The sequence below is a fragment of the Salmo salar genome, chromosome 19, assembly GCF_965601325.2.
Source record: "Salmo salar chromosome 19, fSalSal1, whole genome shotgun sequence".
NCBI classification, from domain to species: domain Eukaryota; kingdom Metazoa; phylum Chordata; class Actinopteri; order Salmoniformes; family Salmonidae; genus Salmo; species Salmo salar.
Genome location: NC_138309.1, coordinates 67,690,048 through 67,712,535, shown reverse-complemented (window position 1 = coordinate 67,712,535; position 22,488 = coordinate 67,690,048). Strand labels below are relative to the sequence as shown.

Sequence of the window (22,488 nt, the reverse complement as noted above, 5' to 3'; positions counted from 1 at the left end):
CTTCAATTCTGACCAGTTTCCCAGTCCCTGTCGATGAAAAACATCCCCACAGCATGATGCTGCCACAAACCATGCTTCACTGTGGGGATGGCGTTCTCGGGGTGATGAGAGGTGTTGGATTTGCGCCAGACATAGCGTTTTTCTTAATGGCCAAAAAGCAAAATTTTAGTCTCATCTGACCAGAGTACCTTCTTCCATATGTTTGTGGAGGCTTCCACATGTCTTTTGGACGAACACCAAACGTGTTTGATTCTTTCTTTTTTTATGCAATGGCTTTTTCCTGGCCACTCTTCCGTAAAGCCCAGCTCTGTGGAGTATATGGCTTAAAGGGGTCCTATGGACAGATACTCCAATCTCTGCTGTGGAGCTTTCAAGCTCCTTCAGGGTTATCTTTGGTCTCTTTGTTGCCTCTCTGATTAATGCTCTCCTTGCACACAATTTTTTGAAAAATGTTATTTTTTTCGTTTCACTTGGACTATTTTCATTTCACCTATTTTGTGTATGTCGATTACATGAAATCCAAATAAAAATCAATTTAAATTACAGGTTGTAATGCAACAAAATATAAAAAACACCAAGGGGGATGAATACTTCTGCAAGGCACTGTATACAGTACCAGTCAAAAGTTTGGACAAACCTACTTATTCAAGGGTTTTTCTTTATTTTTACTATTTTCTACATTGTAGGATAATAGTGAAGACATCAAAACTATGAAATAACACATATGGAATAATATATTTTAGATTTTAGATTGTTCAAAGTAGCCACCCTTTGCCTTGATGACAGCATTCTCTCAACCAGCATCATGAAGAATGCTTTTCCAACAGTCTTGAAGGAGTTCCCACATATGCTGAGCACTTGTTGGCTGCTTTTCCTTCACTTTGAGGTCCAACTCATTCCAAACCATCTCAATTGGGTTGAGGTCGGGTGATTGTGGAGGCCATTTCATCTGATGTAGCACTCCATCACTCTCTTTCTTGGTCAAATAGCCCCTACACAGCCTGGGGGTAAGTTGTCCCATTGAAAAACAAATTATATTCCCACTAAGCACAAACCAGATGGGATGGTGTATCGATGCAGAATACTGTGGTAGCCATGCTGGTTAAGTGTGCCTTGAATTCTAAATAAATCACAGACATTGTCACCAGCTAAGCACCCCCACACCATCATACCTGCCCCTCCATGCTTCACAGTGGGAACCACACATGTGGAGATCATCCGTTCACCTACTGTGCATCTCATAAAGACCAAAAACCTCAAATTTGGATTTATCAGACCAAAGGACAGATTTCCACCGGTCTAATGTACATTGCTCGTGTTTCTTGGCCCAAGCAAGTCTCTTCTTCTTATTTGTGTCCTTTAGTAGTGGTTTCTTTGCAGCAATTCGACCACGAAGGCCTGATTCACGCAGTCTCCTCTGAACAGTTGATGTTGAGAGCTAGTTTCATCAAAGCACTTGATGGCTTTTGGGACTGCACTTGAAGAAACCGACCTTCATGTCTTAAAGTAATAATGGACTGTCATTTCTCTTTTCTTATTTGAGCTGTTCTTTCCATAATATGGACTTGGTCTTTTACAAAATAGGGCTATCTTCTGTATACCACCCCTACCTTGTCACAACACAACTGATTGGCTCAAATGCATTAATAAGGAAAGAAATTCCACAGATTTACTTTTAACAAGGCACACGTGTTAATTGAAATGCATTCCAGGTGACTACCTCATGAAGCTGGTTGAGAGAATGCCAAGAGTGTGCAAAGCTGTCATCAAAACAAAGGGTGGCTACTTTGAAGAATCTCAAATATAAAATATATTTTGATTTGTTTAACACTTTTTTGGTTACTACATGATTCCATATGTGTTATTTCATAGTTTTGATGTCTTCACTATTATTCTACATTGTAGAAAATCATAAAAACAAAAAAATGCCCTAGAATGAGTAGGTGTGTCCAAACTTTTGACTGGTACTGTATATTTTTTTAATATCATAAAATACTCTAAAAACACCCGAAATTCAACTACCAGTAATTTTAATTATGAAAATCTGTTCTCAAGTATTGAATGCATAATAGAGAGACATGATCATATACAAATGGTAGCAAGGTCCGAAATGATCGTTTTAGTCAAACATTATATCTGTTTGAGAATCTTGCGGTCAATTTGCAGTCTACAAATTATATTCCGGCCCCCCGACCATCCGTTCAGGAAAAAAATTGGCCTGCGGCTGAATCTAGTTGATGATCACTGCTTTAGGGTATCTGGAGGGTGTATATGAGTACCTGGGGTAGGGTGTTGTGACCTTGTCCTTGGACCCCTGGAACTCTTTTATCTTGTCCCTCTCATCCTTTTTAGTGGTGGGAAACTGGGCCAGAATCTCATCTACCAACCAAAGACAAAGATGAGCACACAAAGCATGAATACCACATATTGAGAAAATGTTGCTCGCACACACACGCACACGCACGCACGCACGCACGCACGCACCACACACACACACACACACACACACACATAGTATGAAGATGACCTTTAGCAAACACTGTCCAGTGGAGGCTTGTGAGGGCAAGCCTATACTGACCTGTGATGTTGAACTGGGTAGCGTTGAGCTCCTGCAGAAGGTGGTCCAGTTCGCTGAGACCCCCTCCTAACACAGAGGAGGAGGAGAAGGCCGGAGGGGGAGGGTCCGCCGTGCGGGGGGAGCGAGGCTTATTCACTGTGCTGGAGGGGAGATAGGGAGAGAGAGGGTGAGAGAAAAAGAGAGTGAAAAGGAGAGAGAGAGAGATGGGGAAAGAATGTTATAACTCAAAATAATAATTGTGTCCTTCAAACTTTGCTTTGGTCAAAGAATCCTCCATTTGCAGAAATTACAGCCTTGCAGACCTTTGGCATTCTAGTTGTAAATTTGTTGAGGTAATCTGAAGAGATTTCACCCCATGCTTCCTAAAGCACCTCCCACGAATTGGATTGGCTTGATGGGCACTTCTTACGTACCATACGGTCAAGCTGCTCCCACAACAGCTCAATAGGGTTGAGATCCGGTGACTGTGCTTGTCACTCCATTATAGACAGAATACCAGCTGACTGCTTCTTGCCTAAATAGTTCTTGCATAGTTTGGAGCTGTGCTTTGGGTCATTGTCCTGTTATAGGAGGAAATTGGCATACAGGGTATGGCATGGCATTGCAAAATGGAGAGATAGCCTTCCAAGATCGCTTTTACCCTGTACAAATCTCCCACTTTACCACCCCCAATGCACCCCCAGACCATCACATTGCCTCCACCATGATGGTGTCAAGCACTCCTCCAGCATTTTTTTATTTCTTCTATGTCTCACAAATGTTCTTCTTTGTGATCCGAACACCTCAAACTTAGATTTCACTGTCCATAACACTTTTTTCCAATCTTCCTCTGTCCACTGTCTGTGTTCTTTTGCACATCTTAATCTTTTCTTTTTATTGGCCAGTCTGAGATATGGCTTTTTCTTTGCAACTCTGCCTAGAAAGTCAGCATTCCGCAGTTGCCTCTTCATTGTTGACGTTGAGACTGGTGTTTTGCGTGTACTATTTAATGAAGCTGCCAGTTGAGGACTTGTGAGGCATCTGTTTCTCAAACTAGACACTCTAATGTACTTGTCCTCTTGCTCAGTTGTGCACTGGGGCCTCCCACTCCTCTTCTATTCTGGTTAGAGCCAGTTTGCGCTGTTCTGTGAAGGGAGTAGTACACAGTGTTGTACGAGATCTTCAGTTTCTTGGCAATTTCTCACATGGAATAGCCTTCATTTCTCAGAACAAGAATAGACTGATGAGTTTCAGAAGAAAGTTCTTTGTTTCTGGCCATTTTAAGCCTGTAATCGAACCCACAAATGCTGATGCTCTAGATACTCAACTAGTCTAAAGAAGGCCAGTTTTATTGCTTCCTTAATCAGAACAACAGTTTTCAGCTGTGCTAACATAATTGGAAAAGGGTTTTCTAATGATCAATTAGCTTTTTAAAATGATACACTTGGATTAGCTAACACAACGTGCCATTGGAACACAGGAGTGATGGTTGCTGATAATGGGCCTCTGTGCGCCTATGTAGATATTCCATTTACAAAAAAAATCGGCCGTTTCCAGCTACAATAGTCATTTACTACATTAACAATGTCTACACTGTATTTCTGATCAATTTGTTGTTATTTTAATGGACCAAAATGTGCTTTTCTTTAAAAAACAAGGACATTTCTTAGTGACCCCAAACTAACATTCATAAATATAGTGTATATAAAAATGTACCTGATGCCCTGCTGGTTTGTTACAGGAATGTACATTCTTGGCACCCGAATAATCCGGGCCCTGTTTGCAAACCCTCTTAGGGTAAAACTACTGAAAAATAACCCTATCATGTATAAAGTGTAAACTCCACAATGTAGTATTTACATTGGGACACTGCAAAACCAATATTCGGAAGCAAGTCTTTGGCTGGTTTTTCACATCAACAAAAGACCATCAATCCAAGTAATTCAATCAAGTTCGGGGGAAATCATGCAATGCTGTCTATCTAATCTGATATCATACCCATGTGAACCTAAATGGATTATTATAATTTGTGGATAACATGGGTTCATGCAAGGCCTATCGAAGCAAATACATTTTCAAGAGAGATAGGGTTGGCAGGATCTCAAATGATCCAGATTTGAGAATATTAGCAGCATATCCAGAGACCAAAAAACTGAAGGGACATGTTTTATTTGCAAGGGCTATTGAGTTGAGGATTGTGTGTTGGTTGCTTCATTGCATGCTTCTATCCAACTGTTGCCAATCGTAGGTTATGTATCCTACTGCGTCAGACAGGGCAGACCACCAAAAGGCCAAAGCTTACCAAAAGTAACATTTGAAGAAAGCGGCAGTAGCCCAATGATAATAGTAAAATGATGCTTTGTTACATGTAACCACACAGTTTGGCAATTTTGGACTGACAGTGAAGCAACCACCACAGAATCATCAACTCAATACCCCCTGGAAATAAAAAATGTGTCCAGCTGGTCACCCTTCCTCCGACCAACAGCGAGGTGGAGCTCCGGCTGGAGGCCCTTGCACCAGCAATGAATGAGGTGGAGCTCTGCCTGGAGGCTCTTCCACCAGCGAAGAACAAGGTGGACCACCAGCTAGAGACCCTTCCACCAACAAACAATGAGGTGGAGCTATGTCTGGAGGCCCTTTGACCAGTTAAGAATGCACATTTTTACAGTAATATACTGTTAAACCAAGTTTCTTTGGAATTTACAGCAACATACTGTAACGTTTTTACAGTAACCTACAGGTAACGGCTGCCAGTAAGTTACAGTAAAAACAAGTTATGGTTTAAACAGGGTAATGTACTATTATGATGACGACTATTATGATCTTATTTCACATTAAGTTTTTAAAAAATCTGATATTGACAAGATTAGAGATGTATGTCACAAAGGCAAACCCCATTACAGTAAACATGTATCCAAAATGAAGTTACCAGCATCTTTTTGATGGGGGGGGGGGGTCCACACTGATGTACTAAAATTGCGTTGGGCAACGCAGTACTCAAATACAATAATATGTGCCATTTACGTAACAGGCGCTTTTATCCAGTGACAACAGTGAATCCACACATTTTTGTATGTGACCCTAGTGGGAATCGAAACCACAACTCTGGTGTTGCTAGTGCCACGCTCCTACTAACTGAGCCACACAGGACCACTACAATACGTAAGTACAATACAATACTCTAAAATACAATACAGGTAGAAGGTCCCCATGAGTGTGCCAACCTCCTTCAGGCCATGGATGAGGCATGCAATGACATCAATCCCGACTTACTGTGTCAGGCTTGGATTCTCCATGCCAAAAGTTTTTTCTCCAGATGCATGAACAATGAGGACATTTACTGTGACGTCGATGAGAACCTACGCCCAAATGCTCAAGACAGGCTTGAACCAAACTAGTGCCTGCTAATAAACATTATTTATTTATTTATTTATTTTAAACCTTGTTTCTTTCAATTATTTCATTTATTTCATTTGATTACAGTGCACCTACAGTGCCTTCAGAAAGAACACTGAACAAAAATATAAACAAAATATGTAGTGTTGGTCCCATGTTTCATGAGCTGAAATAAAAAAAACTAGAAATGTTTCTTATGCACAAAAAGCTTATTTCTCTCAAATCTTGTGCACAAATGTTTTATATCCTTATTAGTGAGCATTTCTCCTTTGCCAAGTTAATCCATCCACCTGACAGGTGTGGCATATCAAGAAACAGCATGATCATTACACAGGTGCACCTTATGTTGGGGACAATAAAAGGCCACTTTATGCTGGGGACAATAAAAGACCACTTTTTGTAACAAAACACAATGCCACAGTGCAATTGTTTTGAGTTTTGAGGGAGCGTGCAATTGTCATGCGCACTACAGGAATGTCCACCAGAGCAGTTGCCAGAGAATTTAATGTTAATTTCTCAACCATAAGCTGCCTCTAACGTCGTTTTATAGAATTTGGCTGTACGTCCAACCGGCCTCACAACCGCTGACCACGTGTAACCACGCCAGCCCAGGACCTCCACATTCGGCTTCTTCACCTGTGGGATTGTCTGAGAGAGTATTTCTGTCTGTAATGAAGCCCTTTTGTGGGGAAAAACTCATTCTGATTGGCTGGGCCTGGCTCACCCATGGTTACACCAGTGCCCAGTCATGTGGAATGCATAGATTAGGGCCTAATTTATTTATTTAATGATTTCCGTATATGAACTGTAACTCAGTAAAATATTTGAAAGTGTTAAATCTTGAGTTTATATTTTTTCTCACCCATCAACACACAATACCCCAGAGATCATCAACTAGATTCAGCCGCCAGAATATTTTTTCTTGAGTGGATGGTCAAGGGCTGGAACATAATTAGAAATAATTTGTAGACTGCAAATTGACCTCAAGAAGCCCAAACAGATATAATGTTTGACTAAAACATAATCATTTCAAAACTTACTTACATTTGTATACGATCACGTGTCTCTATATTACGTGTGGGAATACTTGGTAACAGTTCTCTTAAATTAAAATCACTTGGACCTGATTTCCTGGTGTTTTTACACTCTTTTATGCCCAACAACAACATTTTACAAAAATACAAAAAAATATATACAGTACCAGTCAAAGGTTTGGACACACCTACTCATTCAAGGGTTTTTCTTTATTTATTGTAGAATACTAGTGAAGACATCAAAACTATGAAACAACACATATGTAATAACCAAAAAAGTGTTAAACAAATCATAATATATTCTTCAAAGAAGCCACCCTTTGCGTTGATAACAGCTTTAAATACTCTTTGCATTCTCTTAACAAGCTTCAACTGGAATGCTTTACAACAGTCTTGAAGGAGTTCCCACATATGCTGAGCACTTGTAGGCTGCTTTTTCTTCACTCTGCAGTCCAACTCATCCCAAACCATCTCAATTGGGTTGAGGTCGGTGATTGTGGAGGCCAGGTCATCTGATGCAGCACTCCATCACTCTCCTTCTTGATCAAATAGCCCTTACACAGCCTGGAGGTGTGTTGGGTCATTGTCCTGTTGAAAAACAAATGATAGTCCCACTAAGCGCAAACCAGATGGGGTGGTGTATCGCTGCAGAATGCTGTGGTAGCCACGCTGGTTAAGTGTGCCTTGAATTCTAAATAAATCACAGACAGTCTCACCAGCAAACCATCCCCACACCATCAACTCCTCCTTCTCCATGCTTCCTGGTGGGAACCACACATGCGGAGCTCATCCGTTCACCTACTCTGCATCTCACAAAGACATGGCGGTTGGAACCAAAAATCTCAAATTTGGACTCTTCAGACCAAAGGACAGATTTCTACCAGTCTAATGTCCATTGCTTTTATTTCTTGGCCTAAGCAAGTCTCTTCTTCTCATTGGTGTCCTTTAGTAGTGGTTTCTTCGACCATGAAGGCCTGATTCATGCAGTCTCCTCTGAAAAGTTGATGTTGCGATGTGTCTGTTACTTGAATTCTGTGAAGCATTTATTTGGGCTACAATTTCTGAGGCTGATAACTCTAACTTTTCCTCTGCAGCAGAGGTACCTCTGGGTCTTCCTTTCCTATGGTGGTCGTCATGATAGCCAGTTTCATCATTGCGCTTGATGGCTTTTGCGACTGCACTTGAAGAAACTTTCAAAGTTCTTGAAATTTTCCGGATTGTAATTGTAATTGTAATGATGGACTGTCGTTTCTCTTTGCTTATTTGAGCTGTTCTTGACATAACATGGACTTGGTCTTTTACCAAATAGGGCTATCTCTGTATACCAACCCTACCTTGTCACAACACAACTGATTGGCACACCCGTTAATTGAAATGCATTCCAGGTGACTACCTCATGAAGCTGGTTGAATTAATGCCAAGAGTGTGCAAAGCTGTCATCAAGGCAAATTGTGGATACTTTGAAGAATCTTAAATACAAAATATATTTTGATTTGTTTTAACACTTTTTTGGTTACTACATGATTCCATATGTGCTATTTCATAGTTTTGATGTCTTCACAAAATAGTAAAAAATAAAGAAAAACCCTGGAATGAGTAGGTGTGTCTGGTTTTGACTGGTACTGTATATCCTGTTAGGGCTAGGGGGCAGTATTTACACCGCCGGATAAAAAACGTACCCGATTTAATCTGGTTACCACTCCTACCCAGTAACTAGAATATGCATATACTTATTACATATGGATAGAAAACACGCTAAAGTTTCTAAAACTGTTTGAATGGTGTATGTGAGTATAACAGAACTCATTTGGCAGGCAAAAAACTGAGAAGGTTTCATGCAGGAAGTGGCCTGTCTGACAAGGTGTCGTTCTTCTTGTCTCTGTTTATTGAAGAGTGAGGATCTTAGCTGTCCCGTGACACTTCCTACGGCTGCCATAGGGTCTCAGAAGGCGGTAAAAAGCTGAATCGTGGCTTTGCAGGCTCTGGCTGAAAAAAAGTAGCGCGTTTGGGTAGTGGCTGGTTACAGTACTGTGAGACTCAGGCTCGTGCCCGCGTCGACCGAAAGCTTTGTTTACTTTCCTCTGTTTAGCTAAATGGACATTCCCGGTCGGAATATTATCGCTTTTTTACGAGAAAAATGGCATAAAAATGGATTTTAAACAGCGGTTGACATGCTTCGAAGTACGGTAATGGAATATTTAGATTTTTTTTGTCACGAATTGCGCCATGCGCACGACCCTGATTTACCATTTCAGATAGTGTCTGGGACGCACAAACAAAACGCCGCTATTCGGATATAACGATGGATTATTTTGGACCAAACCAACATTTGTTATTGAAGTAGCAGTCCTGGGAGTGCATTCTGACGAAGACAACAAAAGGTAATCAAACTTTTATAATAGTAAATCTGATATTGGTGAGTGCTAAACTTGCCGGGTGTCTAAATAGCTAGCCCGTGATGCCTGGGCTATGTACTTAGAATATTGCAAAATGTGCTTTCACCAAAAAGCTATTTTAAAATCGGACATATCGAGTGCATAGAGGAGTTCTGTATCTATAATTCTTAAAATAATTGTTATGCTTTTTGTGAACGTTTATCGTGAGTAATTTAGTAAATTGTTAGTGAATTCGCCGGAAGTTTGCGGGGGGTATGCTAGTTCTGAACGTCACATGCTAATGTAAAAAGCTGGGTTTTGATATAAATATGAACTTGATTGAACAAAACATGCATGTATTGTATAACATAATGTCCTAGGGTTGTCATCTGATGAAGATCATCAAAGGTTAGTGCTGCATTTAGCTGTCTTCTGGGTTTTTGTAACATTATATGCTAGCTTGAAAAATGGGTGTCTGATTATTTCTGGCTTGGTACTCTGCTGACATAATCTAATGTTTTGCTTTCGTTGTAAAGCCTTTTTGAAATCGGACAGTGTGGTTAGATTAACGAGAGTCTTGTCTTTAAATAGCTGTAAAATAGTCATATGTTTGAGAAATTGAAGTAATAGCATTTCAAAGGTTTTGAAAATCGCGCCACAGGATTCAACTGGCTGTTACGTAGGTGGGACAAATTCGTCCCGCCTAGCCCAGAGAGGATATATTTCTTTGGGGGGGGGGGGGGGGTCAGAAAACTTTGGGGGCCAAATAAACCACCAGTTGGGGAACCCTGCCATACCCCATAATGACAAAAGTGAAAACATGTTTTTGAGAAATGATTACAAAGTGATTGAAAATTAAATACAGAAACAAGTAATTTACAAAAGTATTCACACCCCTGAGTCAATACTTTGTTGAAGTATATGGGTTAAATACAATTAAAATAAATTAAATCTACTTGAAAATCTATGGCAAGACCTGAAAATTATCAGCAACAGAATTTTGAAAAGAATAATGGGCAAATGTTGCAAAATCTAGGTGTGGAAAGCTCTTAGAGACTTACCCAGAAAGACTCACAGCTATAATCGCTGCCAAAGGTGATTCTAATATGTATTGACTCACGGGGTTGAATACTTACCTAATCAAGCTATATTCGTGTTTTATTTGTCATCTTTTTTTTTTCTTTTTTTTTTTTACAAATGTTAGAATCTTTCTTCCACTTTGACATTACAGTATTTTGTGTAGTTTGTTGACAATGAAAGAACCAATGGGATGCTCGAGGGGGAGCGGAGGGCGTTCCTGCAGGAATGCCCACACGAAGGAACGCCCAGAATTGCAGGCTGCAGCTGCACACTATTGGTGAAAATAGCACCAAAGCAAATAAAATAAAAATTGAACATAATGGGCTGTTGAGCTAAGGAAAGCTCCCACTTTTTTTAACACATATTTATTGGTAACGTTCAGACTCCCATCAGTGCTTTAGCTGTGGCACACGCTCAGTATGTCACCAAAAGTTTGGCCGCAGCCTTTTTGACAACAATCTACAGAAGTAAATTCATTAAGATTTAAGCTGTGGTGTAAGACAGATAAGGATGTTTTTAAAAGACAGTAAGTGAGGGATAGTTGGATATTTCTTTACAGTAAAGTATGGCTGGAACTAATAGCAATGATTTCTCTCAAAGACCAAGAGTACTGAAGAAAGAATGCTGACTCTACAGACCAAAACAAATCTAAAAGTAGTATGCACTGCAAGCATCCTACTCCTATTCCTTCATTACTTACTTACAAGTAAGACTTTTCTGGTATATTATGTGTTTTATTTAATATCGTTCACTCAATTCTTGACTGTTACAACTTCTTCTCTTGACTGTTACAACTTGGACTCTGAGAGAGCAACAATTTATCACCAATATTAATGTCAATCTTTCTTGTAAAATCATTCTGTCACGCCCTGACCTGAGAGAGACATTTTTCTCTGTTTAGTTAGGTCAGGGTGTGATATGGGGTGGGCATTCTATGTATTTTATTTCTATGTTTTGGCCAGGTATGGTTTCCAATCAGAGGCAGCTGTCTATCTTTGTCTCTGATTGGGAGCCATACTTAGGCAGCCTTTTCCCACCTGTGTTTTGTGGGGAGTTGTTTTCTGTTTTGTGTTTTACCTGACAGAACTGTGCGCTTTCGTTTCCATTGTTTATTATTTTGATTAAGTGTTCTGATTTAAATAAATAATCATGAACACGTGCCACGCTGCATCTTGGTCCCCTCATTGCGATGGTCGTCACAGAACTACCCACCACAACTGGATCAAGCAGCGTGCCCGGGAGGAGATGGTTCCTGGTCTCTGGAAGAGTGGGAGGAGAGAATAGACTGGACTTGGGGGCAAGTATTGGACAGACATAGAAGCCTGCCGGGGAGGCAAGGAAGGAAGCACGAGAGGCAGCCCCCAAAAATGTTTTGGGGGCTCTCTCCCTGACCTGAGAGAGCCGTTTTTCTCTGTTTAGTTAGGTCAGGGTGTGATATGGGATGGGCATTCTATGTATTTTATTTCTATGTTTTGGCCAGGTATGGTTTCCAATCAGAGGCAGCTGTCTATCATTGTCTCTGATTGTGAGCCATATTTAGGCAGCCTTTTCCCACCTGTGTTTTGTGGGTAGTTGTTTTCTGTTTTACCTGACAGAACTGTGCGCTTTCGTTTCCATTGTTTATTATTTTGTTTAAGTGTTCTGATTTAAATAAATAATCATGAACACGTGCTACGCTGCATCTTGGTCCCCTCATTGCGACGGTCGTTACACATCCAGTGTTTCCGCTGCACTCAAGGTGTGCCACGGCAAAATCATTGACCCTACGCAACAACAAAAAATATGGAACATTAACAAATATTTCTGCTGAGGCGCATTTTGAAGATGCTAGAACATTCCACGTGTATTTTTCCTCTACAAACAAAACAAGTAATTATAATAGAAAAATATATCAACCCCATAGTAGGTTAGTTTGGATGTTCTTCCGGCGCCGACAAAGATGGCCGCCTCGCTTCGCGTTCCTAGGAAACTATGCAGTATTTTGCTTTTTTATGTGTTATTTCTTACATTGTTACCCCAGGTAATCTTATGTTTTACTACATAGAGTAGGGAGGAACTATTGGATATAAGAGCAATGTCAACTCACCAACATTATGACCAGAAATACGACTTTCCCGAAGCGGATCCTCTGTTTGGCCTACCACCCAGGACAATGGATCGGATACCAGCAGGCGACCAAAAACAATGACGCCGTAGAAGAAGGGGCAGACGGAGCGGTCTTCTGGTCAGGCTCCGTAGACGGGCACATCGCGCACTGCTCCCGAGCATACTACTCGCCAATGTCCAGTCTCTCGACAACAAGGTAGACGAAATCCGAGCATGGGTAGCATTTCAGAGAGACATCCGAGACTGTAATGTTCTTTGTTTCACGGAAACATGGCTCACTCGAGACACGCTATCCGAGTCGGTACAGCCACCTGGTTTCTTCACGCATCGCGCCGACAGAAACAAGCATCTCTCTGGTAAGAAGAAGGGTGGGGGTGTATGCCTTATGATTAACGAGACGTGGTGTGATCATAACAACATACAGGAACTCAAGTTCCTGACTTAGAATTCCTCACAATCAAATGCCGACCGCATTATCTACCAAGAGAATTCTCTTCAATTATAATCACAGTCGTGTATATCCCTCCCAAGCAGACACATCGACGGCCCTGAAAGAACTTCATTGGACTCTATGTAAACTGGAAACCACATATCCCGAGGCTGCATTTATTGTAGCCGGGGATTTTAACAAGGCTAATCTGAAAACAAGGCTCCCCAAATTCTATCAGCATATCAATTGTGCTACCAGGGCGGGTAAAACTCTAGACCACTGTTATTCTAACTTCCGCGATGCATATAAGGCCCTCCCCCGCCTTCCCTTTGGAAAAGCTGACCACGACTCCATTTTGTTGCTCCCAGCCTATAGACAGAAACTAAAACAGGAGGCTCCCGCCCTCAGGTCTGTTCAACGCTGGTCCGACCAATCGGATTCCACGCTTCAAGATTGCTTCGATCATGTGGACTGGGATATGTTCCGCATTGCTGCGAACAACAACATTGACGAATACGCTGACTCGGTGTGCGAGTTCATTAACAAGTGCATCGGTGATGTCGTACCAACAGCGTATATTAAAACATTCCCCAACCAGAAACCGTGGATTGATGGCAGCATTCGCGCAAAACTGAACGTGCGAACCACTGCTTTTAATCAGGGCAAAGTGACCAGAAACATGACCGAATACAAACAGTTCAGCTATTCCCTCCACAAGGCAATCAAACAAGCTAAGCGTCAGTACAGAGACAAAGTGGAGTCGCAATTCAACGGCTCAGACACGAGAGGTATGTGGCAGGGTCTACAGTCAATCACGGACTACAAAAGAAAAATCAGCCTCGTCGCGGATCACGATGCCTTGCTCCCAGACAGACTAAACAACTTTTTTGCTCGCTTTGAGGACAATACAGTGCCACTAACACGGCCCGCTACCAAAACCTGCGGGCTCTCCTTCACTACAGCCAACGTGAGTAAAACATTTAAACGTGTTAACCCTCGCAAGGCTGCAGGCCCAGACGGCATCCCCGGCCGCTTCCTCAGAGCATGCGCAGACCAGCTGGCTGGTGTGTTTACAGACATATTCAATCAATCCTTATCCCAGTCTGTTGTCCCCACATGCTTCAAGAGGGCCACCATTGTTCCTATTCCCAAGAAAGCTAACTGAGCTAAATGACTACCGCCCTGTAGCACTCACTTCCGTCATCATGAAGTGCTTTGAGAGACTAGTCAAGGACCATATCACCTCCACCCTACCTGACACCCTAGACCCACTCCAATTTGCTTACCGACCCAATAGGTCCACAGACGACGCAATCGCCATCACACTGCACACTGCCCTAACCCATCTGGACAAGAGGAATACCTATGTAAGAATGCTGTTCATCGATTACACCTCAGCATTTAACACCATAGTACCCTCCAAACTCGTCATTAAGCTCGAGACCCTGGGTCTCGACCCCGCCCTGTGCAACTGGGTCCTGGACTTCCTGACGGGCCGCCCCCAGGTGGTGAGGGTAGGTAACAACATCTCCACCCCGCTGATCCTCAACACTGGGTCGCCAACAAGGTGCGTTCTCAGCCCTCTCCTGTACTCCCTGTTCACCCACGACTGCGTGGCCATGCATGCATCCAACTCAATCATCAAGTTTGCAGACGACACTACAGTGGTAGGCTTGATTACCAACAACGACGAGACGGCCTACAGGGAGGAGGTGAGGGCCCTCGGAGTGTGGTGTCAGGAAAATAACCTCACACTCAATGTCAACAAAACTAAAGAGATGATCGTGGACTTCAGGAAACAGCAGAGGGAGCAGCCCCCTATCTACATTGACGGGACAGTAGTGGAGAGGGTGGAGAGTTTTAAGTTCCTCGGCGTACACATCACGGACAAACTGAAATGGTCCACCCACACAGACAGCGTGGTGAAGAAACTTTTACAGATGCACAATCGAGAGCATCCTGTCGGGCTGTATCACCGCCTGGTACGGCAGCTGCTCCGCCCATAACCGGAAGGCTCTCCAGAGGGTAGTGAGGTCTGCACAACGCATCACCGGGTGCAAACTACCTGCCCTCCAGGACACCTACACCACCCGATGTCACAGGAAGGCCAAAAAGATCATCAAGGACAACAACCACTCGAGCCACTGCCTGTTCACCCCGCTAACATCCAGAAGGCGAGGTCAGTACAGGTGCATCAAAGCTGGAACCGAGAGACTGAAAAACAGCTTCTATCTCAAGGCCATCAGACTGTTAAACAGCCATCACTAACATTGAGTGGCTGCTGACAACATACTGACTCAACTCAAGCCACTTTAATAATTGGAAAATTGATGTAATCAATTTATCACTTGCCACTTTATATTATTTATATTAGATAATGTTTACATAACCTACATTATTCATCTCATATGTATATACTGTACGCTATACCATCTACTGCATCTTGCCATCTTGATGTATTAGATGTATCACTAGCCACTTTAAACAATGCCACTTTATATAATGTTTTCATAACATCCTGATGTAATGTATCACTAGCCACCTTAAATAATGCCGCTCTATATGTTTTCATACCCTACTATACTCATCTCATATGTACAGTGGGGGGAAAAAGTACTTGATCCCCTGCTGATTTTGTACGTGTGCCCACTGACAAAGAAATGATCAGTCTATAATTTTAATGGTAGGTTTATTTGAACAGTGAGAGACAGAATAACAAAAACAAATTAAAATTAAAAACGCATGTCAAAAATGTTATAAATTGATTTGCATTTTAATGAAGGAAATAAGTATTTGACCCCTCTGCAAAACATGACTTAGTACTTGGTGGCAAAACCCTTGTTGGCAATCAGAGGTCAGACGTTTCTTGTAGTTGGCCACCAGGTTTGCACACATCTCAGGAGGGATTTTGTCCCACTCCTCTTTGCAGATCTTCTCCAAGTAATTAAGGTTTCGAGGCTGACGTTTGGCAACTCGAACCTTCAGCTCCCTCCACAGATTTTCTATTAGATTACGGTCTGGAGACTGACTAGGCCACTCCAGGACCTTAATGTGCTTCTTCTTGAGCCACTCCTTTGTTGCCTTGGCCGTGTGTTTTGGGTCATTGTCATGCTGGAATACCCATCCACGACCCATTTTCAATGCCCTGGCTGAGGGAAGGAGGTTCTCACCCAAGATTTGACGCTACATGCCCCGTCCATCGTCCCTTTGATGCGGTGAAGTTGTCCTGTCCCCTTAGCAGAAAAACACCCCCAAAGCATAATGTTTCCACCTCCATGTTTGATGGTGGGGATGGTGTTCTTGGGGTCATAGGCTGCATTCCTCCTCCTCCAAACACGGCGAGTTGAGTTGATGCCAAAGAGCTCCATTTTGGTCTCATCTGATCATAACACTTTCACCCAGTTGTCCTCTGAATCATTCAGATGTTCATTGGCAAACTTCAGACGGGCATGTATATGTGCTTTCTTGAGCAGGGGGACCTTGCGGGTGCTGCAGGATTTCAGTCCTTCACAGCGTAGTGTGTTACCAATTGTTTTCTTGGTGACTATGGTCCCAGCTGCCTTGAGATCATTGACAAGATCCTCCCGTGTAGTTCTGGGCTGATTCCTCACCGTTCTCATGATCATTGCAACTCCACGAGGTGAGATCTTGCATGGAGCCCCAGGCCGAGGTAGATTGACAGTTATTTTGTGTTTCTTCCATTTGCGAATAATCGCATCAACTGTTGTCACCTTCTCACCAAGCTGCTTGGCGATGGTCTTGTAGCCCATTCCAGCCTTGTGTAGGTCTACAATCTTGTCCCTGACATCCTTGGAGAGCTCTTTGGTCTTGGCCATGGTGTAGAGTTTGGAATCTGATTGATTGATTGCTTCTGTGGACAGGTGTCTTTTATACAGGTAACAAGCTGCGGTTAGTAGCACTCCCTTTAAGAGTGTGCTCCTAATCTCAGCTCGTTACCTGTATAAAAGACACCTGGGAGCCAGAACTCTTCATGATTGAGAGGGGGTCAAATACTTATTTCCCTCATTAAAATGCAAATCAATTTATAACATTTTTGACATGCGTTTTTCTGGATTTTTGTTGTTGTTATTCTGTCTCTCACTGTTCAAATAAACCTACCATTAAAATTATAGACTGATCATTTCTTTGTCAGTGGGAAAACGTACAAAATCACCAGGGGATCAAATACTTTTTTCCCTCACTGTATTCCTCTCGTGGCGCATTCATGTTATAAGTGCCATAGGGAGGGAAACATGCATTCTGAGCAGGACAATGCACAACAATTCTTGCAATCGCGAAAACAGCAGTTTTAATTGCTTTTGTTGAAAAGAGGGGAATCCCAGCTTTCCATTCCTACTTTATTTCTCAACTCCTAAATATGCGCAAACTGCACCATTTTAAACCCGGGATTTTAGCAGAAGCATGTTTTAAAGCACATTACCGCTCCACAATTTACAGTGAGTGTATAGGGGAGAGTGGGACTAAATGTAACACCGGTCAATTGTAGGGTGACTTGGGGTACAACGCCTTTCTACCTCAAAATAGTTTATTTGGAATGACTTAAAAAATTGTGATGAGACAGATAAACAGGGAAAGTGTTGGGGGAAAAATTGTGACAAAGTGGTTTCTGTGAGAACCCGGGTGGCGAGTTACCCCAAGTTACCCTAACAGGTAGGCCTACATTATATTCAGCGTTTATGCAAGTGTTTTTGGGACATAAAATTCATTGATATGAAAATATCTAATTAAAAGATCACATTTGAGATCTGGCTAATGATTAGCCCAATAGGGTAAATGCAGATAGGCAACCCCATGCTTCAGCCTATTTAATTGCACTTTGCTGCATCAGTTGGGCTAAAGGTGATCATGTTTATTGCTAATAGCATACCTGATAATATAGACCATGCATAGGCTATATACTGTACATGGTCCAATATGTTAAAATCATTTTAGCAAATGATTTTACCAATGTGTTATTGGGCTAATTTCTGGAGGAGGAAATTCTATTTTAGATGCTGTCAGCATACTTATTTTCATTCATTTTGGAGTAGAATGTCCTTTTTGTCCAGAACTGAGCTCCTTAGTCCTTCTACATAAGAATGTAGAACTGAGACCCCCCCCCCCAGCCTCGACCATATCCCCCCACTGCATAAGAATGTAGAACTGAGACCCCCCCCAGCCTCGACCATATCCCCCCACTGCATAAGAATGTAGAACTGAGACCCTCCCCAGCCTCGACCATATCCCCCCACTGCATAAGAATGTAGAACTGAGACCCCCCAGCCTCGACCATATCCCCCCACTGCATAAGAATGTGGAACTGAGACCCCCCCCCAGCCTCGACCATATCCCCCCACTGCATAAGAATGTAGAACTGAGACCCCCCCCCCCCCAGCCTCGACCATATCCCCCCACTGCATAAGAATGTAGAACTGAGACCCCCCCCCCCCCCAGCCTCGACCATATCCCCCCACTGCATAAGAATGTAGAATTTACAAAAAAAGCCAGGGCCATAAACATTATTTCATATAGGGCAGGTAAAATAATGGCCTGGTGGAACCAGCTTAATCGCTGCTGCTTTGACCACTCTGTTTTACGTAGTAAAGTAACTAATAATAAAGGAAAATAGTACCTGTATAGTTGTTTGTCTGGGTTTGGGTTCTGAGAACCATTGGACTTCATTGCAGCAGACACCGTCTAAAAGAAAAGTTTGGCACATTATAAATATAATTAACTTGTTTTTCAACCAGAAAGTCAATCTTCACTTTTGCTCTGAACTCAATGCTCACCCATCAACACAATACGAGTTATGGTACTTCATAACTATTCTATAAAAACATTTAACTTTGACAAGTTGAGTTTCTAAGCAGGGTCTGATCCCGCCTTACTACCTATCCTCTTTTAGCATTTTATAATTATCTACAGAATGAGACACTTCCAACAGCCTGTTCTATGTTGACTTCTTTCTTTTACCTCACCTAGAGTAGGTAGAAGTTGGCCCTCACCACTGATTCAGGCTCGGATATATTTCCAACCCTCCTAATGGTTAAGGTTTGGGGCTAAGGTAATCTGATCCAAGTTGTTAAGTCTACCTCAAAACTCTTAAAATGTTTTCTATCTCAAACCTCTTACCTGCTGGGGTGTGTAAGCTGGAGGCGGTGGCCTGGTCTGGGCGTTGTCCTGAGGGCTGGCAGGCGTGGGGTCAGATGTCGCCGGGGGATCAGAGGTAAGCAGGACTGGGCACCTGGCCAGGGGAGAGCTGGTGCTCTCTAGGTCAGCGAGGAGGGCGTCTACAGAGTCAGAGAGGATGGGAGTGTGCATAGAAATATAATCTATCGATTTTTTGAGATTCTATTTCAATGGGAGTCTTTGTAGAGGAATTCAAGATGTTGTCATTCATACTGTGCAGTCATTCATTTTGCCTCGGAGGGTGGTTAGTACACAGGTATTGGCTGATACCTATGTTGATGGTTAATGCTGGTTAAATACAAGAAATTGGAGAAATGGGAATGGGAATGGAAATTATAGAAGGAAAATAGGAGCGAAAAAAAGATGGAATAACAAAGGGACACATGGAGGAGGTGAGGACATAGAAGCAAAGTATTTTGACACACTGAGACACTACAGAAAGAGGGTGAAACACACAAACAAACATACATACAGACAGTTACGTACCAAACACAACAATACGAGGACTGAGAGGGTAGTTAGGTGAATCAGGATCTCCTGAGGGTAGACAGACGGACTCAGTGACCAATCAGAGAGATGCAAATCAGACGCAGGCAGCAGAGAGGACACAGAGAGGCGGGCCAATTAGAGCGAGAATAACACATTGACCAATCAAAGCAAGGGACATCAAATGTGCAAAAAAGCTAAAGTCACATGTAGACCTTTCTGGACATGCCAAAGTGATAAGGAAGCAGTGGAGGAAGGGTGTTCGTCAACTGATATCGAACTCAAACCTCATTTTCACGAGAAGTACATGCCATTTTAGTATTCCTCCATGGCATTCTGCATTTAACAACACATGATTGACATAATGGATGTATCCCTTTTATGGCCAAAACCAGGACAATGTGTCTTATTGGATTATTAGACAAGCTTTTTTCCTAACTTGGTTTACTTTTGCAAACCATGCAGAATCTGAAACAATACATTAATTATCAAACCATATTTCCAGGAAAATCTATTTTGACAATAATATTTGTGGAAGATGCACAGAGCATCACTTCATGCAACTTTTGAGCAACTTTGAAGCAATTTCAGAGCAAAATAAGGATATTTTGGAAAATGACTGCTTTACATTCTCAAAATGTAATATTTAGTTGAGGTCAGTGTATTTATTTGGTGTTTATATGTACGCCACATTCATAATTTCTTGGTAAGAGTTAGACATATTAAACCTACATAAGACTGGTGAGACTGCCTTTTATCATCACTGTCTGTGGTCATTTCTCCCACTGATGATTCACACTGGTACAAACATGTGGAGAGAATGTTCTTCACTCGCGCACACACACACACACACACACACACACACACACACACACACACACACACACACACACACACACACACACACACACACACACACACACACACATTCTTTCTCACTCTCTCCCTCTCTTATACACACACACACTTAGACTGGACTGCTCATATAAGGAGTTGAAATTCTCTCAATGTGAAATATGACCATATTTAGAGCTCTGCCTGCTGACTGTTTGACTTGGCCATAGCCTCTCTTAACAAGTGATCTCGCTGAAAAACCCCACAAGTCACACCAACCAAAGAGATCAACTTACAACATAACACACAACACTACAGCATAAACACACTGACATAAACACTGTCCCCCTATTTGAGAAACACGTCGCCAGTCACCCAGCAACAACTGAACCTTGAAGTGCAATCCTATCCAGATGTGCTGAACCAGATGCAGACATTCTTCCTCGTGCTTGCTAAGCATAAAATCCCTCCGTTTTGAAATATGTTGCACACACTACTCTTCGAGCGAGTAGGCCACAAGAGCAAATGCTTTGTTCTCTGGTCTGGTGCAGCACACAACCCTCCTATTTTCACTGAACTTCATGAGTCTTGGTGAGCCATCGAGGCCCTAGGCTATTTCAGTGCTAGATGTAGAGGGCTGGGACATTGCTTTCCATTCTGAAAGTTGCCACCATTTTTAAGAAAAGAGGGATATATGTATTCCTCAACTTCTGTATCAATAGTCATTCGAAAGGGGCTCTTCTAACTATTAAATCCACCCAGTAGTTTACTAACACTAATGATAGTCACACTCTTTTCCCCTGATGGCTGAATGAATTACATTGAGATCTTTATTATGTTATGAAGCTCACTAAAGTCCATCTCTGACTCATCGATAGCATTATAGACATCCTCCTACAGAGGATGTCCAAGATCTAATTTTGATTGAATTTGTGGTTAGAGCTAGAAGCACTGCATGTTGACATAGGACACAGTTACATTAGTATACTCCTTGTTTTCCTGGCTTAGAGTTAAGGGAGCATAATGTTTTACATTGCTGGAGTGGTAAAACAAAAATGTCACAAAATGAAGCTTTTCCAGGATCTTATTCCCTCCCTTACAAAAGAGGAGCACAATGTAGAGAAAGCAAGATTTGAGTTGGAAGATAATGTTTGAGTTGTTCTATGGTTAAAAATGTTATTCAATTGAGACCAGCGGATTTTCACTAGATAACGATCTCTCATAAACATGGATTATAAGAGACCACCCATACAGTACCTACTAGCTAGGCCTACATCTAATGTAGTCGATATACTGATAAGTTCAAAAGCTAACTCTATAGGCACAATAACAAAGACTTGAGGATAAGGGCTGTTTCTTTCAAGTCTAAAATGAACTGCTATAAGTAAAATATTGCTTCTTTAATAGGAATAGGACCCCAGATGCATTTTCAAACATCGTACTATTTATAGGTAATATCTTATGCCTAATCATGTTCCTATCTATTATCATAGATTATGAGAAAACATTGTTTTCTAAACTATTCCATTTCCATGTCCTTTTACTTTTGCTCCAAATTCCAGCAAAGATAGATCTCTTTCAAGAAAACAAAAAATTTACTTTTTTCAATGCCTCAGTACTACAACCATCGTTCTTCAATTCCATTAGATAGCGAAGCACGTTGCTACAATGTTTCAAAGAGGGTCAATTTGCAATACATACCCAAATCATCCATGGTAAATTCTAAAATTAGCTTTTTTTCCTCTTGATGTGAGAAAAGATTAATATGATCAGCATCGGCTTGTAGTGGATGGTTTATTCTATTGAACCTAGGTCGTCAAACGTCCATGGTATGGCTGGATATATTATCTCTGTAACAGGGCTATTGTCTGCGTTGGCCCCGAATAACTTTTTGGATTCCGTTATCTACTAACTATGCGAGTATAAAAAAAAGGGCGTCCCGTTTCTTTTCCTCCACGACTCTCTTCCTGTATTATGCCTACTGGTACCACAGACTGG

General features: G+C 41.9%; 1 protein-coding gene across 3 annotated transcripts in view; it reads right to left on the bottom strand.

Annotated features, from left to right (window-relative positions):
- The window catches only part of tgfi1 (Transforming growth factor beta-1-induced transcript 1 protein), a 29,172-nt gene extending 6,684 nt beyond the window's left edge, over positions 1 to 22,488 (bottom strand). The window contains exons 1-6 of one of the 3 annotated variants that reach the window (XM_014158489.2): positions 22,192 to 22,488; positions 19,657 to 19,707; positions 19,114 to 19,271; positions 18,614 to 18,678; positions 2,579 to 2,718; positions 2,280 to 2,379 (exon numbers count right to left, since the gene is read on the bottom strand). In XM_014158489.2, coding sequence (XP_014013964.1) covers positions 2,280 to 2,379; positions 2,579 to 2,718; positions 18,614 to 18,678; positions 19,114 to 19,271; positions 19,657 to 19,707; positions 22,192 to 22,204 — 527 coding nt within the window. In that variant the 5' untranslated portion in view covers positions 22,205 to 22,488. The remainder of the gene's footprint in view (positions 1 to 2,279; positions 2,380 to 2,578; positions 2,719 to 18,613; positions 18,679 to 19,113; positions 19,272 to 19,656; positions 19,708 to 22,191) is intronic. The other 2 variants (XM_014158490.2, NM_001139971.1) reach the window with 2 other exon arrangements.